The sequence below is a fragment of the Electrona antarctica genome (assembly GCF_951216825.1).
Source record: "Electrona antarctica genome assembly, chromosome: 3".
In the NCBI taxonomy this organism is placed as follows: Eukaryota; Metazoa; Chordata; class Actinopteri; order Myctophiformes; family Myctophidae; genus Electrona; species Electrona antarctica.
Window position 1 is genome coordinate 47,934,733 of NC_136808.1, and position 19,259 is coordinate 47,953,991.

Below are 19,259 nucleotides of genomic sequence, written 5' to 3' on the forward strand. Positions count from 1 at the left end.
CATAACGTATACCTCGTTCTTCACTCTGTAGTACATGGCTCATAACGTATATACCTCGTTCTTCACTCTGTAGTACATGGCTCATAACGTATATACCTCGTTCTTCACTCTGTAGTACATGGCTCATAACGTATATACCTCGTTCTTCACTCTGTAGTACATGGCTCATAACGTATACCTCGTTCTTCACTCTGTAGTACATGGCTCATAACGTATACCTCGTTCTTCACTCTGTAGTACATGGCTCATAACGTATACCTCGTTCTTCACTCTGTAGTACATGGCTCATACGTACCGTACGTGACCTAATGGAATGAACGATGACCATGTCCACTTGGCTCATAACGTACCTCGTTCTTCTCCCACAGAGTCAGCTCGTCTTTCATCTGCTCCAGCTTCTGAGAACGGTCCACCACAAAGTAGATGATGTATATGCTGCCGGCCAGAGACAGCAGCACCAGGATGTTGGCCAGGATCCTGAGACTGATCAATACGGCCCTGAAATGGTACAGAGGAAAACCAATGCACCAATCGTTTTATGATTGGGTTTTGGTACTGTAAAGTGCATGGTGTTAGGGGCTGTCAATATGTCCGTACACGGACAAAAGAAAAACACAAACGAGGCTTAAGGTGGCCTGACACTAGCCGACTTTTTTCAATCTGAAATCTGATAGCACCACACACTTTATTTTATCCGATTATTTTATGCAGCACACACTACACGGTTTTAAAACTCGGGCGCAGCGCACCCAAGGATTCTCAGCCCCGAGGGAGTGGAGAGGAGAGGGGAGAGGGGAGGGGAGGAGGAGAGGAGAGGGGACGAGGAGAGGGGGGTTGCAGGGGCAGAGCAAATATCAAACATTCTTGATGTTGATCGGGCCGATCCCGATCGCGCTGTGAGCGGCCCCGAGCAGATCGGAGGGATTACGATTGGATCTTTTATACACTCACACTAGACGATAATTTATGCCCGAGAATCGCCCCCGATTGAGTCGGGCACCCCCCGAGCCAAAAATGTCCGATTATCGGCTAGTGTACGGCCACCTTTAGTCTTTGCCCCAGACACGTTTAATGTGTCCCGAGGCTTTATTTTTAAGTTTATTCATAGAATGACTAGTGTCCTTTTGAGTACCCAACATCTTATCGCGATGAATGGCTCGGTACAATTAAACATTAAATGTGTCCGGAAACACATTTAATGTGGCAAATATTTGTGGCAGATTTTCTGTTTTACACACCCCATTATAATGTTCTTATTTTTATCATAAGCCCCAATTACTGAATGTCAAGTCTCCAGATTTTCGCTATAGCACATTATGAGTCCAACTAGTAGAGGTTCTCAAACGTTTTATTTGCATAAGGACCCTCATAACTCAGAGTGTACAAATGGACCCATTTGGTTCCATTTGTACACTCAGAGTTACAGACCTATTATGGTCATTCAGGGCTTTCTCTTTGTGTTTCTGGTGATATTAATGTCCACTCATTTTGTAAGTCCGTAGCAAAAATGTAATTTTGACTGGGCCTCTCCAGAGCCTGGGCAGGGGCTTTTGTGCTGGTTCTGGACAACGGTGTATCCCACCGACTAAAGGCCGGGCACTGCTGCTAATGTTATGCTGCTTCCAGAGCTGATCTCTGATGTATTAATCCACTTTTAATGTGCTCCACCGGCTCTGATGATGTCTGCGAGGTGATTTAGAGCTAGTCCTTCGCCGCAGTAATGGGCTGTTTGTAAGAGTTATGCCTGTGCATGTGCGCGCGCGTGTGTGTGTGTCTGCGCACGTGCGTCTGTGTGTGCGTGCGTGTGTGTGTGGCCGGGATTGCAACGGGAGGTGTAAATTTGCTTGATTTTGATGAAAGCACTAGGAGGAGAGAACATGCATCATGGTTGAACAGATAGGAGCTGAGGCAGGCTGTTACACACTGGTTAATGTGGTGGTTGTACTTTTTACTCCACTGCAATGATTTGAAAACTTTTAGTTACTACCGGTAGTTACTTAGTAGATTTTGAGGTAATTAGGCTATTACAAACCAATATGAATGTCAGTCATTTGAAAATAGCCCATCTACAAGCTCACAATGTGACACATCGCTTGTTAGAGCGTGTTACATAGATCTGTAGATCTGCTATTTTCAAAAGATTTTAAATTAAACGTGTGAAACGGGACATTCTGCATAAACACTACTTTCCACTTTGGATACTTTAATGATGTTGATACCAATACTTTAAGTATCCTACATGTTGATACCAATACTTTAAGTATCCTACATGTTGATACCAATACTTTAAGTATCCTACATGTTGATACCAATACTTTAAGTATGTTGATACCAATACTTTAAGTAGCCTACATGTTGATACCAATACTTTAAGTATCCTACATGTTGATACCAATACTTTAAGTATGTTGATACCAATACTTTAAGTAGCCTACATGTTGATACCAATACTTTAAGTATCCTACATGTTGATACCAATACTTTAAGTATCCTACATGTTGATACCAATACTTTAAGTATGTTGATACCAATACTTTAAGTAGCCTACATGTTGATACCAATACTTTAAGTATCCTACATGTTGATACCAATACTTTAAGTATCCTACATGTTGATACCAATACTTTAAGTATCCTACATGTTGATACCAATACTTTAAGTATGTTGATACCAATACTTTAAGTAGCCTACATGTTGATACCAATACTTTAAGTAGCCTACATGTTGATACCAATACTTTAAGTATCCTACATGTTGATACCAATACTTTAATATGTTTATACCAATACTTTAAGTAGCCTACATGTTGATACCAATACTTTAAGTAGCCTACATGTTGATACCAATACTTAAATACTTAAATTACCAATACGTACATTTTGAATTCCAGACTTTGACTCATAACAGAGTATTTCTAGGTTGCAGTAGTGGAACTTTCACTGAAGTAAAAAGACACCTACAGACTAGTGTCCTTCTTCTTCTCCTGCTCCTCGACGATGGCCTCCTGGAAGGAAAACACACAGATTAGATCATTGATGCTTACTGTGCTATAAACATGCTACAGACCTACTGTACGTGATGAGATCATGATTAGTGTGTTTTCATTCCATATATCCACAGTAGCAACATGCTGACCGGGCTAGTCTTATGAAGTGCAGAAGGTAATAAAATAATTGTCTGCCCTTTGGGAAATCATTCTCAATGCACTGGTAGGTAAGATGTCACTGTATAACTGTCTGCTGTGCACGCATTCACGTACACACGCACGCAATCACGCTATATATATATATGTATAATATAAAATTCAGTTTCTTAGGCCACGTGTAGACGGCAACAATCGGAACAGAAAACGTCAGGGTCTCGTTGCGTTCTCACCTTTAAACTACAGGGTCCCGTTGCGTTCTCACCTTTAATTAATTTGGCGTTATACGGAGACATGTTCTTAGCCATTATTCCATCTTACATTTGAATGTTTTTTTGTGGCTTTCGCCTTTATTTTATATATTTTACGGAGGGACAGACAGTAGGCTGACAGGAAATGGGGAGAGAGATGGGGGGAAGACATGTAGTAAAGGCTGTCGGGATCGGGAGTCGAACCAAGGTGCCTGGACCACTGAGCCATGGCCCAGGCCTCCATCTTACATTTTGATGAATAAAACACAACAGATCATGTCACATTGTGAGCTTGTAGCAATTTTTCACTGCTGATTGATTATTGTTATTCAATTGTGAATCTTTTTATAATTGAGTAAATGTATTGTTATAAAATAAAAAAATATATTTTTTTCTAATTGATTACATGTATTGTTATAAAATAAAATTATATTTTTTTTATTGGTTTGATTAACAGTGCATATATATATATACAGTAACTCACTCTGATGCTGTTGACGATGTCGGCCCCCATACTCTCGGCAGTGTACAGTATGCGATATCTGTTTTCATATCCATTTCCAAACTCTGCTTGTGATTGGTTGTCAGTGGGGTAGGGAGTGCTGTGCTTTGTTAATTTGGACCGCACACAAGTGGTTTTGCCTACTAGTACTAACCCTATCTCTAACTCTAACCTAAACATAACCGCAAGCAGGGGAGCAACGCACCCCTCACCAACCTTAATCCAAAAACTATTAAAAAGTCTGCGGTTGTAAATAATAGTGGTGACAGTGGGATGCGAACGCGGATTGCATGGATTGCAAGTCAGCGTAGTAGTCCACTAGGCTAGCGAGGCCGAGTATAAAAGCCGCTCTCACTCTGAGCGCAGCAGCAGCTGGTTCACCACAAACTGTCAGGCCTCACGAGAGACTTCGGGTGGTAAGCGACACTATATTTCCCATACACGCGCTATATGTCCTATATTTCTATACACTATATTTCCCACTGTTATATGGCTTTGTATGCATGTCCTCATCGCCCTTCTATCTGACAGGCTTCTAGGATCGGAGCCGGACACGGAGAAGCGATGTGGAAGAGAGGCGGAAGAGGACGCCACCCACTCCTCGTCCCCCTGTCGCTAGTGAGAGAGAGAGACAGTGGGGACCCCTTGCCACCTCGGGCCGACACCGCCTAAAACAAGGTCGTAAGAGAAACCTTACCACTGTTCACATATTAATTCACCTGACAGTCAAGAGGAGCCGTTAAAGGCGAAGACTCCGCTCAGGCTATATATTGCCACGGATGAGAAGCTAGCGAGACCCTTTGGGTTGAAGCGGGGAGCACACCTGTATTATCATCATACCTGAGCGACACAACACCTGTCCCGGGGACCCGGCAGGGAGAAGAGGACGTAGCTAACGAACTGTGTTATTCTATGTTAGACCACCTGCCTGTATTTACCCGGACTCACCAGTGGAGCCGTTGTTTGCCGTTGAACCTAGAGGGCCGAAGAGAGAGAAGCCTGTTTATTGTACCTCACTGTCACCGCCGCCTCGCCAGAGTGGCCTCGGGCCGGGAGACAGGGCTTAGCTCCGAAGAGGAGGATTTATGTCAGCTACTTTTCTGTTGTTTATAAAAGACTAAATTCTGTCTCAATCGCAGATACCGTCGAGGGACCTTTGACGCCACAGTGTGGCCAACGGACTGTGATTCACGTTCCAATTCCCTGGACTGCTATGATTTCCCCTCATAAATAAAAGAGGCTGCGCACCTCAATCGTGAAACTTCTCCACTGTCTCTGTCTCCCACTTCAGTCTGTCACAGTGTATATCAGTATATATGCAGTGTATACTGTATGTAGCAGTAGGGATATCCCTTTGGTCTAGTGGTTAAGCTATTGGACTTTCATGCGGGAGACCCGAGTTTGAATCCCGGGCGTTACATTGGTGAGTGTAGCAGAGTGGCTCAGAGCCTCTGCCTGATGGCCTCAAAAGTCTAAAATCTCCCCCGGTCCATAGGGAGGATATCCCTTTGGTTAAGATATTGGACTTGCACGCGGGAGTCCAAAATCCCAGGCGTTACATATACAGTAACTCACTCTGATGCTGTTGACGATGGCGGCCCCCTTGCTCTCTGCAGCCTCAGGGTTTCCTATTAGGTAGTCCCAGGCACAGAACACCCTCCAGCAGAAGGTGAAGTTCTCATCGGAGGCGCTGGACAGACTGAGACGGGAGTTCTTGGCCATCCTGGGAGGAAAAACACGTCTTAGTTAGGTATGGAATCATAATTATAATCAAGTTACAGCAAAACAAGTCTTAGGTATGATGACATCACATTATGATTAAGTTACAGCGAAAATGTCTTAGGTATGACATCACTTTATGATCAAGATACAGCAAAACATGTACACACTTAAGATCTTTTCAGACAGGGAGCGTGTGACACAGATCTCAGTCTGCTCATACTCGCAACTCGCGTAGTGTAAAAAAAAAAAAAAAAGCTCAAGACAATCCAGGTCTAGTCAGCCCGCTTGTGCACGAAATGAGCACGTGTGCGACAATTTCACGGGACTATGCCCCCACGCTTGCGTTGTCGCCCCTCAACGTCTAAAGCCTCCTGCTGCCTCTCTTCCTCCCCCGCTCGTTCGGAGGTGACGGGGCCTGGGTCTTCAACTTCTCCTGCTGGCTCAGCTGCAGTGACCTGTGTTAGTAGTTGTATTGACCCTATTTGGGCTATTTCTGGTGCGGCCTGCAGGTTAAGCCTTTTTATTGCTAAGACAAATCTCTTGTGGTCAGAGAGCATTTTGATTGCTCTGCCTGGACTGACTATCGATCTGCATTCCTGCAATAATAAATTTAAGGCGTTGAGAGCTTCATCTAATGTCTTTGATGCCATCGGTTCTCTTGTCTCTGAACTAATCAATTTGTTTATTGTGTCAGACAAGTTTGACCATTGTGGTTCCACTTGTAACCACACTGAATCCAGTAACAATTTTCTAATGTTATAGTATTTAGTCGTGCAGTCATGGAGCTCACTATTTACTTGCAAAGCATTTTGTGATAAATTAGCTTCTTTCAATTCTTCAAAATAATCTGTATAAGTGTCCATTACATTCTCGAAAGCTGTTTTAAGATTAACAAATGCATTTGCTTTTCTGATGACTGGAGTATTTTGTGACAGACTTATTTTACACTCAGTAGCAAATTTTTTGAATATTGATCGTGCCACTTCGCTTTTAACTTTTAACTCATTGATTAATATATTAGCCATCTTTGCCTCACCTATCAAATTTATCTGAATCTTGGGGATTTTAGCAAGTGCTATTATTATCACGGTTTTATAGTTTTATAGCATTGACACCGGGGATTTAGCCAGTTTAGCGTTTACAGTATTTTTGTTTCTGTTACGGTTCTGGTCTAATTTAAGCTAGGTATTATAGTTAAAAGTGGTTTCACATTTCATTGCTAATAAAACCTGCCTCCCTTATTTACTCAATTTTAGCCTGGTGGTTAGTGCTGTCCTAGCTCCATTTATTCACAAGCCTATTGCATGTGCCTCTTGTGGGGTCACAATTAGCATTTGGGCTTGTCTTTATGACTTCCCCCACCCCTGCTGATAAGCAGAAGTTATAGTGGTGGAGCCCTGTTGTTTACCAAACTCTACCCTCCCCCCGCACTTATGGCTGGGATGGAGAGTCTTCTAGAGAGTAGAGGCAAGTTGCCATTTTGCCCTGTTGTTGCCTATTTACTCTGCCCTTCCCCCGCTCATGGCTAGGTTAGAAGTATTTCAGAGTAGAGGCAAGTTGCCATTTTGCCCTGTTGTCGCCTATCTCATCACTGCCCCTCCCCCGCCTATGGCTGGGTGGTAGTCACAGTGTGGAAGGCAAGACAAAAGGCTAATGGTTTTAGCAAATTAGCTTTACACTGGCGGCCATTTTACCCTTGGTGAAAAGCAAGGATAACATGGGACTATTGACCCGTTTTCTAGTTTACAATGATCACCCCTAAATCAATGACTTCAGCTTGCTTGGAATCAGAGGCCGTACGTCCTTGATTCTGGAGTAATCATTAAAACCCAGAGCTCGGATCAAATTGTCCGCCTGTAATTAGGTTAGCAACCTTTTAGCTTTACAGTAACGCTTTATATCCTATGGTTTGCTGGCTTCTTCAGAGCTCTGTGCTAAACTGGATTTCATGCTATGTACTGTTTTACGCTGGAGTTACTTTTGTTTGTACATGCAGTACAAGGCCTGTGGTTACATCAGGTTTTTTACCATCTATGCTTGAGACTTTTGAGTCTGAAGCTGTGGCATCTATTAACCGTGCTTTGAACTATTTAGTTACAAGGCTATTTTAGTTACAAGGCTACTGGTTTAAAATTGTTAGTAAAGTTACCGCGATTAAGTTGATAATTGCACACTAACCTTGCTCATTTGGAGCGTTTGTTTTAGTAAAGTTTACCGCGATTATGATAATAATCGCACCCCATGGTTATTTACTGTTCAGATTTATAGCTATCTACGATTTAATTTGCTAAGTTGATAGCATCGACTCATAACTACCCTTACTGAAAAGGTCACAACTGCACAAAGAGTAATGTCTTTACTCAAACTGTCTAAATAATATAACTCAAGTGTCTTTTATACTTTTATTGTCGTTTAACAAACATACATTTAAACACATGAACTAATTGTCTAGGATTGGTTTAAGGGTTAGTTTTAACCCAGTTTTACGTTTAGGTTAGTTAGTTAGTTAGTTAGTTAGTTAGTTAGGTAAATAACCTGCATGAATGAGAGAAATACACATACATTTGTCGATTACAGGCAGGTTTACACAACACATGGATAACACATTATTCATTGATTATTAATAGTTTGCATTATGTATCAATAATTACCATTGGTCTAATGTGAGTTGTGTTGTTCATCGTACGGTTGGCACGAGGCTGGATTCATCTTAGCTGGTTCCACTAGAATCTGACTGCTGGTGTCACCGAAGTGGCTTATTAAAACCTCTGTCTCTGACAGGGACGCCCTCTGGGCGGTTCTTACTAGCTTACATTCAATTGGCTGCTGAGCTCCTTCCTGTGGTTGGTTTACAGACCAGGAAGTATTACAACTGACATGTGCTTTACAGTGGAGACAATGAGGTGCTATCTCTTTCCATCTATGGCAGTTTGGAGGAAATAGTGGGCCTGTTTCTTACATTCCCTTTCGCTTGAGAGGGATGACGGAGGTGTCACATTTCACACCTTCCTGTTACCTTAGCCTGCTTTGGGGTGAAAGGCTCCCTTGGTTATAGTTATCGTAAGTTTACACAGTGCATATTTATTAAACATTAACACATCCCAATATCCTGGATATTTCCACAGTGTGAAGCAACCAGTGGTCCGGGAACAGGACAGCCCTAGTGTGTGAAAACTGTTGTAAATGGTCACCTCCTCAGCAGAATGATGAAACTGTATGCGAACACAGCCATTCCAACCAGGAAGTAGGCCAGAGGTAGACGGTAGCCGGCACTGCCAATCTTCCTCGCCCCGCCGTAGTAACCATAGAACAGCACCGAATACTGAAGATAACCCTGTTTTAAGGAGAGAGAGAGAGACGCACGCACGCACGCACGCACGCACGCACGCACGCACGCACACACACACACACACACACACACACACACACACACACACACACACACACACACAGTTAATTGCCAGTGGTGCAAAAAGTACTCAACATTTTTTACTTAAGTAAAAGTAGCAATGCTGCAAGTAAGTAAAAGTAAAAGTCTGGAATGCAACATTTACTTGAATACAAAAGTATTGGTATCAAAATGTATGTATACAAATCACATTGTGAGCTTTATTGTGAGCTTGTAGATCGGCTATTTGCAAAAGTATGAAGTGGTTAATGTATGTTTTTTAGTCAAAAATCTACAAAGTAACTAGTAACTAAAGTTTTTTAAATAGCCTAAATGTAGTTGATTAAGAGTACAATATTTGGATGAGATGCAGTGGAGTAAAAGTATGGGAATTGTACAGAACTTACGAGTAAATGTATTTAGTTTCCACCACAGTGTAATTGCATCATCTTGAGCATATACAGTAAAGGCTATGATGAGAGGCTATGAATAAATCACGCAACACAAACAGAGCAGACAGAAAATCGTTGCCAAGTCTCCATTAGCATTAAATCTATTTTATAACCAGGTTATTTATCCAGACGGGAGGCTGTAGTGGAGGTGAAAGTAGCATGTTGGGTAATGTTTAAGCACCATTGTCTATGTATCGATGGAGCAGTAAAAACACAGCTTTTACCCCCAGAGACCAGATGGTGTCCAGGTCCTGGGCCGAGGACAGCAGGTCCTTGGGGATGGTTTTACTGCGGATGGTCCCGAACGGAGCGCCCACCAGCAGCTAGAGAGAGGAGACACCATACCAGAGTTACATTTACTGTAGGAACTCCCACCAGAGAGAGAGAGAGGAGACACCATACCAGAGTTACATTTACTGTAGGAACTCCCACCAGAGAGAGAGAGAGGAGACACCATACCAGAGTTACATTCACTGTAGGAGCGCCCACCAGAGAGAGAGAGAGGAGACACCATACCAGAGTTACATTCACATTCACAGATATTTCTTTACATTTCATATAAATTATAGGGTACCTTATATAGATTATTATACAAATCAACACGATAAAAATGTAAGATTTTCTTTTATGGACAAAATTGGTCTACCTAATTGACTAACTAATGGATTAGTTATGTTTATGGTACTGCACTTATAAAGCACTTATATGCACACACTCACACACACATTCATACACCGATGAAACTGCAAGGCACCAACCTGCAGTGCACATCGGTGGCAATTAGGTGTTCAGAGTCTTGCTCAAGGATACTTCGACACTAACTCTGGGAGAGCCTGGGATCGAACCGGGAACCCTCCTGTTCCCAAGTGGCCGATCTACTGTACCTCCTGAACCACTGCCACTATGGCGTACTTACAAACATAATGAAAATAGTCGATCTACAAGCTCACAGTCACAACACATTGCATCGCAACGTGCTGTGAGCTTCTAGTTCTGCTATTGTCATAAATTATTTTTATTTTTATAACGACCCATTCATCATAATCGTGGCAAAAGCAGATAATAATGGTTGTATTGATTTGAAGCCCTAATACAGAGATATGACTGTTGTGATTATTGATCACATAATTAATTGATTCATTCCTCAGCATTGTCCAATGTCCATCTGAAGGGTGCAGTGTTCATTTAGTTGACTAAAACTATGACGAAAAATGTTCGTCGACTTCCTTTTTTCACTGACGAAAACTAAATGAAAACAAAAATAAAAACTAAGCAATGCTGACTATTACTAATACTAAGACAATTATTTTTTACAATTTCGTCAACAAATAAAAACTAGACTAAAATGTTAGGGAGGGACTATAGAAGAAGAGATCCAGTAGAACTAAAAGACATCTACAACCTCATGTAGATTGGCTATTTTCAGCATGCAACCAAATCAGGCATTACGATGCCGTCAAAATACATGACTTTGTCTGCAAAATAAACTGTAGATTTAGTCGAATAAAATATTAAATTTAGTGGACTAAAACTAAATAAATGTCAGATCACTAGTAAAATTTGACTAAAACTATATGAACATTTATTCAAGATGACTATGACAAAAAAAACAAAAACAAACAAACACTGAAAGCAAGGGAACAATTATAATGTGGAAGAAGATCCATGATGATTGGAACTAGAGATACTGCTATAAACACAACACAAGATATATAGCTAGATAGTTATAAACACAACATGAGATCACGACACTGGTATCGGTATTCGCTATCGGCTAACACAGAAATTGAGGTATCGGGATTGGATCGGAAGCGGAAAAAGTGTATCGGGACATCCCTAATTGGAACAAAGTGATACATTACAATAAAGAAGACAGGTGGAGATGTAAGGTTACACCTTGAGGGCATGGGAGGACATAAATAAAAACAACAAATGAGATTGGACAATTGGGGATGATTGATAGGCCGACTCCTGGTCAGGGAAATTGCCTGTGTCTACATTCCAGAGACTGACATAAATCAGCAGTCCTTCGTATCGTTTGAATAACCCCTGCTGTGAACAACCACAAAAAAAAACAATGTCCTCTTTTTAGTATTTGTGTGGCCGTGGCCAAAGTTGTAAAGTAAATTGTCAAGCCCAAGAATATACCGGGCCTACTGTGGGCTTTTTTGTTCAAAGAGAAATCAGTGAAATGTAACTGAATAATAAAATAGTAATGGAATAATAAGAGAGCAATAAAAATCACACTCGTGTGAAGTGAGGGGCACCTCTGGGGGCCATAGACTTGGCTGCCAGCCTGCCACAGACATACGGTAGTGGCCCTCAAAAACAGAGCGATGTGTTTGGGGTGAGCGGTGAGTCGCTTACCACCGCGGCTCAGTGACGTCATGATGTTTAGTAAAAACAGAGCGATGTGTTTGGGGTGAGCGGTGAGTCGCTTACCACCGCGGCTCAGTGACGTCATGATGTTTAGTAAAAACAGAGAGATGTGTTTGGGTGAGCGGACGGTGAGTCTCTTATCCCCGCAGCTCAGTGACGTCATGTTGTAGTTTAGTAAAAACAGAGCGATGTGTTTGGGTGAGCGGTGAGTCTCTTATCCCCGCAGCTCAGTGACATCATGTTGTAGTTTTAGTAAAAACAGAGAGATGTGAGTGGTGTGTCGCTTATCACTGCGGCTTCAGTGACGTCATGTTGTAGTTTTCTTTTTTTTTTGCGACCAAAGGTCGCAGATAACTATGAAACCTTCGTTTTTGTCACCTAACCCACAATCGATCACTCACCCAAGGCAAGCCCCTGCGTCATCGTGACATCACGTGACATCAGCCCCCTGGTCACCATGGATCTCCATATATGGGCATAACAGGGATTGTATTAGGGTATCAGCTGGGAATGCCCATATATGGAATTTCTTTCCCCCTTTTTTTTATTTTTTATTCACGTTTCGGGCGTAAAATGTGTGCCAGGCGGGGCCTCGGGCCACCCCATTTAGGGTCCAGGTAGAGCCAGACCTTAATTTCCGGCCCTGTTGAGATCTCTATTCTCTGATTGTACAGTTAATATAAAACACATTATTGAGGCACATTTCAGCCACCTCTTTTGCCCATCAAACAGCGCCTATGGTAACATAATTCTACAGGCCACAGGTTTCTCCGTTACACCTATGGTAACATCATTCTACAGGCCACAGGTTTCTCCGTTACACCTACGGTAACATCATTCTACAGGCCACAGGTTTCTCCGTTACACCTATGGTAACATCATTCTACAGGCCACAGGTTTCTGTGTTACACCTATGGTAACATAATTCTATAGGCCACAGGTTTCTCCGTTACACCTTTGTTGTGGCGTTAGAGCGAGATCGAGCTTCTAGTATACAGTAGGCCTAGCTCAAGCTGCCTATACATGCACACACACACGCACACACGCACACGCACGCACGCACGCATGCATGCACACACACACACACACACATGCACACACGCACGCACGCACACATACACACACACACACACACACACACACACACACACACTGACCTCTGGCAGGACGATGAAGCCTCCGGTCATGATGGTCAGAACGATGTTTATTCCAAAGAGCCAGCGCAGGAAGATGAAGTAGGATGCCACGCCCGACCCGAAGTGACCTCACACACAGAAAATTACATTATGAATTAATATAACTAAAGCCCTATTAGCCCAATCTACAAATTGACAGCTTTACAAATACAATATCCTTAATAATAGAGAAAATACGGTTACACACACATTTTCTTAAACATTTTAGTAATATTACAACCCTTGCTGAGAGAGTGAGACGGTTGGGCCTGGTTTTGGAACACAACAGGTGGATTCAATCTTGGTTTGATTGGGACACACACGGCAACACCATATTCTATTTGCTGTTGACACATCAGTGAAAATAATGACACATTTAGAAAATAATCTGACGACCCCCTAAAATAGTTTGCCGACCCCAGAGGGGTCGTGACCCTTGTGTTAGGGTGCGTTCGGAAATGCGCACCGGGAATGTGGTCAGTTTGTTGAGTGTGGTGGGTGGTGACGTCACAGAGTGCGTTCAGTGTGCCTTATTTACGACCACAGCTGTGACGCATTCACACCGATTCACACTGGACAACCCCAGCTTCAGGGTAGGGTCGCTCAGTGCGGGCACTCGGCACACCCGGTGTGCAGCGCACTGGATTTTCGAACGACAACGCACCGAGTGCACTGAATAAACGAACGACAAGAGAGCACACCAGTGCGTTCTCTCTCTCTCTCTCTCTCTCTCTCTCTCTCTGACTGAGTGATAGCATTGATGAGAGAACATGGTATCTCAACAAAAACATGAGGTGCAGTTTGTCATACAGTAAAATAAATAGATAATAGCATCGATGAGAGATCTCAACAAACACATGAGATGGAATGTGTTAGACACTAAAATAAATGGATGGTAGCCTCACTTTCTATCTTCTTGATCCTCATCTCCCAGGGAATGAACAGAACCACAATGTTGGTGAGGACCCGGGAGAGTTTCTTCACCAGCTGCAGGACAGGAGGCCAGAACATAGATGGTAAGGACAGAGATCTATTTCTTTTCCCTTTTTTATATTTTGTTGACAGATAAATATCGATGTACATGTTATGCTCTACAGCGAGGTGTCTCTTTCGTTTCACAAGACATAACACACATACACATATTAGAAAAACAGAATACCGAAAATACAGAGATGAGAAAGCAAAGTACAATAACCTAATATCGTACATTAAGAAAACAAACAATTGGAGAGAGAGCGAGAGAGAGAGAGAGAGAGAGAGAGAGAGATAAAAAAGAAAGAGAGAGAAAGATCCATTGATTTGTTAACCAGTGTTAATGTCGTTGACTAAAACTATGATGGAAATGTTTCGTTGACTACCTTTTTCTCACTGATGAAAACTGAATACAAACTGAATAAAAACGAGAAGCTATGATGGCTACACCTAAGACTAAATGTGACTCTTTTTGATACAGAGACAGTCATGACGGCAAGACTAACTGTTCAAACTCAAACTCCAAAATGAGTTAATAGCACAGGCAGACTCCTCACATACTAGAGCAGGTCTGAAATAAATGTGACCAGGTCTAGCAAAATGGTCCTCATCTCGCCTATAATGAAAAGGCAGAAAATCTAAAATATACTTGATATTTTTTTTTGTTGTGATTTTCGTTTTTTTTTCATATTAACACAACTTGAATGTTGAAGATGTTCATTCCAACAGATTATTGATTTGGGCAAATTAAATGTATACATTTATAAGTCAAAGTAGGCTAGCCAGCTCTAGGTGTTGAAATGTTGTGAACATTCAAAGGGGATTTTCTCAGCTTTGGGTAAAACGGCACAATCATTTTAAAATGGTCATATCTCCTTCAAATATTTCAATTTAATTGAATGATACATCATATGAAAGCTTACATTCTGTACTTTAATAATCTATAAAAAACTGAAAAATTACTCTGGTCGAGATGAGGGCCTATTTTCCAGACCCGGTCACAGATGTCAGAGCTGAAATTGACATGTCAATATGAAATAAATGCTTAAACATGCAACTAGGTGTAATGTTAGAGTCCACAGAAGTGAACCTTTCAAGCCGGCCATAGAAAGTGCTTGTGCATAGACACGAGACCAATAAAGTGCTCATAAGGTTATCTCCTTCACCTACCCACAGCAGCATTCAATGTGCAAATAGAGACGGGGAGAAAGGAATATTTGTGCCTGTTTTTTGTGGCACAGGGCCTCGCAAGCGAAGGCCAGATGGGAGGAGTTTGTACATGTAATGGGTGAGCAGCATCAGAGCGAATACACAGAGCTTTGTTGAGCACCTGTTTCTTAAAGATAAGTTCATCTGTGAGCCAATTACCTTAGAGGCCACGTTTTACAATTTTCCCAAGGAAGTTCTTGTCTCTGATACAAAGATTACCATACCAACAAATAATGGAAAAAGAAATGACTGGATGAAGGCACTGTAAAACAGTTTCATCAGAGTCTTGTCCACATTGAACTTACTGTAGCCAGTATAGGCTATAGGCTTTATACATCACATCAGTGTTTAGGCCAATTTCAACTTGTCATCAATTATTGTACCTAGATATTTATAGCTGGATACAATATATACGGTCTGTCCATTGACAACACTCTTCTGGGGGGATTGTGAGGAACGTCTAAAACTCTATGCATGTACCGGTAGCTCTTTTGTTTTAGAGACATTAAGCTGCAAGAAGACGTTGTCACACCAGAATAGAAAATCATCCAAACACTTGCCCATGGCAATTCTCATCATTATCAAGCAGGCTGACGATGACCGAGTCGTCAGCGTACTGTAGTTAATGATGAATCTGTTGGGGAAATGGCTAAAACAACCATTGGTATAAAGAATGTATAGAAAGGCAGATAAAACACAGCCCTGGGGCGAGCCAGTATAGAAGATGACAGGAAGCTAGACCCCATATAGAATGTCAGAACAGGTCATGGAGATCTAACGGTGGCAGCGGGGGCAGTGTCTTGAGTGTACAGGGTTTGATGAGGTCTGGCCATCTATGGAGCGTTTCTTGAGTGTACAGGGTTTGATGAGGTCTGGCCATCTATGGAGCGTTTCTTGAGTGTACAGGGTGTGATGAGGTCTGGCCATCTATGGAGCGTTTCTTGAGTGTACAGGGTTTGATGAGGTCTGGCCATATATGGGGTGTGTCTTGAGTGTACAGGGTTTGATGAGGTCAGATTAACATATGTCAGAACAGGTCAGCTCCATACATGGAGATCTAAGGGTGGCAGTGGGGGCAGTGTCTTGAGTGTACAGGGTTTGATGAGGGCCCAGGTAGGGCCGGGCTTAAATTTTCCTGCCTGTTGAGAACTCTAGATTTCGCCGGCCGGGCGGCAGGGGGGGCAGCAGTACTACACTTTGGGGCAGGCCCGTCTAGAGTTTGAATGGACAGGTATCAGTCAAAAGGGAGACATTAATGTTTTTCATGTTCATGTTTTCACAGAATCAAAGGTTTATGGTCATGATTCACCAGGATCACGGATGGCTTGATTCTTTATATCAATTAAAATAATTGATATAAATATATAAATATATATCAGTCATGTAAATAGGTTTTCAATGTAATGAGTCCCGGGATGCAGGGATGGTCTTTTAGATGAGTCCCAGGGACATTTTATGAGTCCCACTTCAACGACCTTAGGAGTCATATTTTGCTATTTTTTACTAATTGCAGCATTTAACTCCCATTTCATTTTATATGGTTAAAGTTATAATGTGGTTATATTCATGTAGAAAACAGAAGAAGAAATGATTATTACAACTAAAGCTTGCTAAATTAACTAGAATTAAAAAACAGTATTGTATCCCGTGGATGCAGAGGTGGTTGTTTTATTGCGTCCCTTAACTATAAACTGAGTTTTGGGATGCAAAATGCACCCTATTTTAATCTCTGATATATTCCAACTCTATTGGAAAAATGAATGGCCCATTATTCAGTGGCTTAGCATATCAAACAAAAAATGTTTGCAAGTATGATTTTTGCCACAGCGAGAGCAGAAACCTATACGATGAGCGTTATCAATCGTGAACGACGAGGTCAGCTCAAGCTCGATGATTTCTCATTTCAATTAACCACCAACAGCCAATCTTTATAATTAATAATTCATCATAAGCCTTGCGAGCTAAAAGTCAATTAATTCTAATGGCGCTTCCTGAGCAGCCTTGCCCAATGTCTCTGGAACATTTTAATTAAACTGGAGCCATAACAACAGGCAGTAAATTTGGTCATGGCAATGCTGCCGTGCTGGGCTCTCTATCTTTCCGCTTCTCTCTCTTTCTCTCTCTGTGTGCGTGTGCGCGTGCGTGCGTGCGTGCGTGCGTCCGTGCGTGTGTGTGTGTGTGTGTGAGAAAACTGAAAAGAATGAGAGACAGATATAAAGGAGCGCATAACTTAGAAGAGTGACGCCACTGGCCATGGTGTGACTCTGCAGTCTGGACAACAGAAATCAAATCAAACAGAGCCTGTGTGTGTGTGTGTGTGTGTGTGTGTGTGTGTGTGTGTGTGTGTGTGTGTGTGTGTGTGTGTGTGTGTGTGTGTGTGTGTGTGTGTGTGTGTGTGTGTGTGTGTGTGTGTGTGTGTGTGTGTGTGTGTGTGTGTGTGTGTGTGTGTGTGTGTGTGTGTGTGTGTGTGTTCTATCTAATAAATATCATTGAGCCAGTAGGCATCAGGTTGCTGCAGTGCAGTGTAAATAATTCTAAAGCTCCTTCTGCATATAGTCTGGTGGAGCTGTGTGTGTGTGTGTGTGTGCGTGTGCGTGCGCATGTGTGTGTGCGTGCGCATGTGTGTGTAGAGTGTCTTAGAGTAGTTGACTTACCGTAGATTTCCTAATAGTTGCCCTACCTCAAATAAACGCCCGGTTCCATTTAAAACACTTTGGCTTCCACGTGTGGCCACTAGTGGACGGATGCAATGAGCTTTGAAGCACTTCCGTATTTTTCTTTTTTTTCCGTTTCCCAAAATGCAGAAGAAGAAGAAGCTAATGCTAGCGTTAGCTCACGCTAGCTATCTTTCTCCAGAAACGTTAATAATGTAATCGCGATGCGTCGAAAAATCAGAAATATGACCAGAACCTCGTATGTCTGATCATCACCTCGGACAGCGACGTCGTTTCCGTGCGCGCACGTTTCGTGCGGGCGGGGGGTGAGCAAGGCGTTGCCTAGCAACAGGCCCAGGGCTAAAAGTAGTTTTTTAGCTCAAATCTTTCATATCAATATAAAGCTATCAAAGCCGTGATATCACGGCTTTTGGCAGCCGACGGTGTTAAACGTCCGGAGTCTGACACCATCTTGCATATTAAACACCTTGTCCAAATAAAAATGTTATTTGCAGTTTATTTGGAAAACTTGAAATGGGACGTTCTGCATAGATTATACTTTTCGTACTTTAAGTACACTTTGATGTAGCGGACATTAAGACAGACACATATTGTAATGGATGGTGGTTGTGTACTGTACTATACTGTATACCTACATCATTGTAACCAGTAAGACGCCCTGAGGGCGAAAAGCGATCACGCACTAAAGGGCGAGGTGCACGCACAAACGCATCCGTATGGCTGACGACAGACTGCTGGGTGAGCGCTGGCGCTTTGGCATGGGGGTCAGATCAACATATATGGAATGAATTCGGTTCTGGCCATATATGGAGTGTGTCTTGAGTTGGGTTCACAGGAATGTCAGAACAGGTCAGCTCCATATATGGAGATCTAAGTGTGACAGCGGGGGAGAGTGTCTTGAGTGTACAGGGTCTGATGAGGTCTGGTCATATATGGAGCGTGTCTTGAGTGTACAGGGTTTGATGAGGTCAGATCAACATATGGAATGTCAGGACAGGTCAGCTCTGTATATGGAGATCTAAGTGTGACAGCGGGGGCAGTGCCTTGAATGTACAGGGTTTGATGAGGGCCCAGGTTAATTTTCAGGCCTGTTGAGAACTCTATTTATACTAATAACAAATGGACAGGTATCAGTCAAAAGGGAGACATCGGGCTCAGCGGTCCAGGCACCTTGGCTGGTAATCCAGTCTGGCAGTGTGCCACGGGTTCGACTCCCGATCCCGACGGCCTTTACTGCATGTCACCCCCCCCCCCCCATCTCTCTCCCCCATTTCCTGTCAGCCTACTGTCTGTCCCTCCATGAAAAATATAAAATAAAGGCGAAAGCCACAAAAAAAAAACATAAAAAAGGGAGACATCGAAGAGGAAGGACAGTGGGGAGGGATCAACATA

At 42.5% G+C, this 19,259-nt stretch overlaps 1 protein-coding gene across 1 annotated transcript in view; it reads right to left on the bottom strand.

Moving 5' to 3' along the window:
• tmc3 (transmembrane channel like 3) overlaps positions 1-19,259 on the bottom strand; it is a gene marked incomplete at both ends in the record, with an annotated part of 55,963 nt that overhangs the window by 25,637 nt on the left and 11,067 nt on the right. Inside the window, 7 exons of the mRNA XM_079496382.1 lie at positions 351-498; positions 2,961-3,004; positions 5,471-5,618; positions 8,809-8,951; positions 9,682-9,780; positions 12,994-13,100; positions 13,917-13,998. Coding sequence (XP_079352508.1) covers positions 351-498; positions 2,961-3,004; positions 5,471-5,618; positions 8,809-8,951; positions 9,682-9,780; positions 12,994-13,100; positions 13,917-13,998 — 771 coding nt within the window. The remainder of the gene's footprint in view (positions 1-350; positions 499-2,960; positions 3,005-5,470; positions 5,619-8,808; positions 8,952-9,681; positions 9,781-12,993; positions 13,101-13,916; positions 13,999-19,259) is intronic.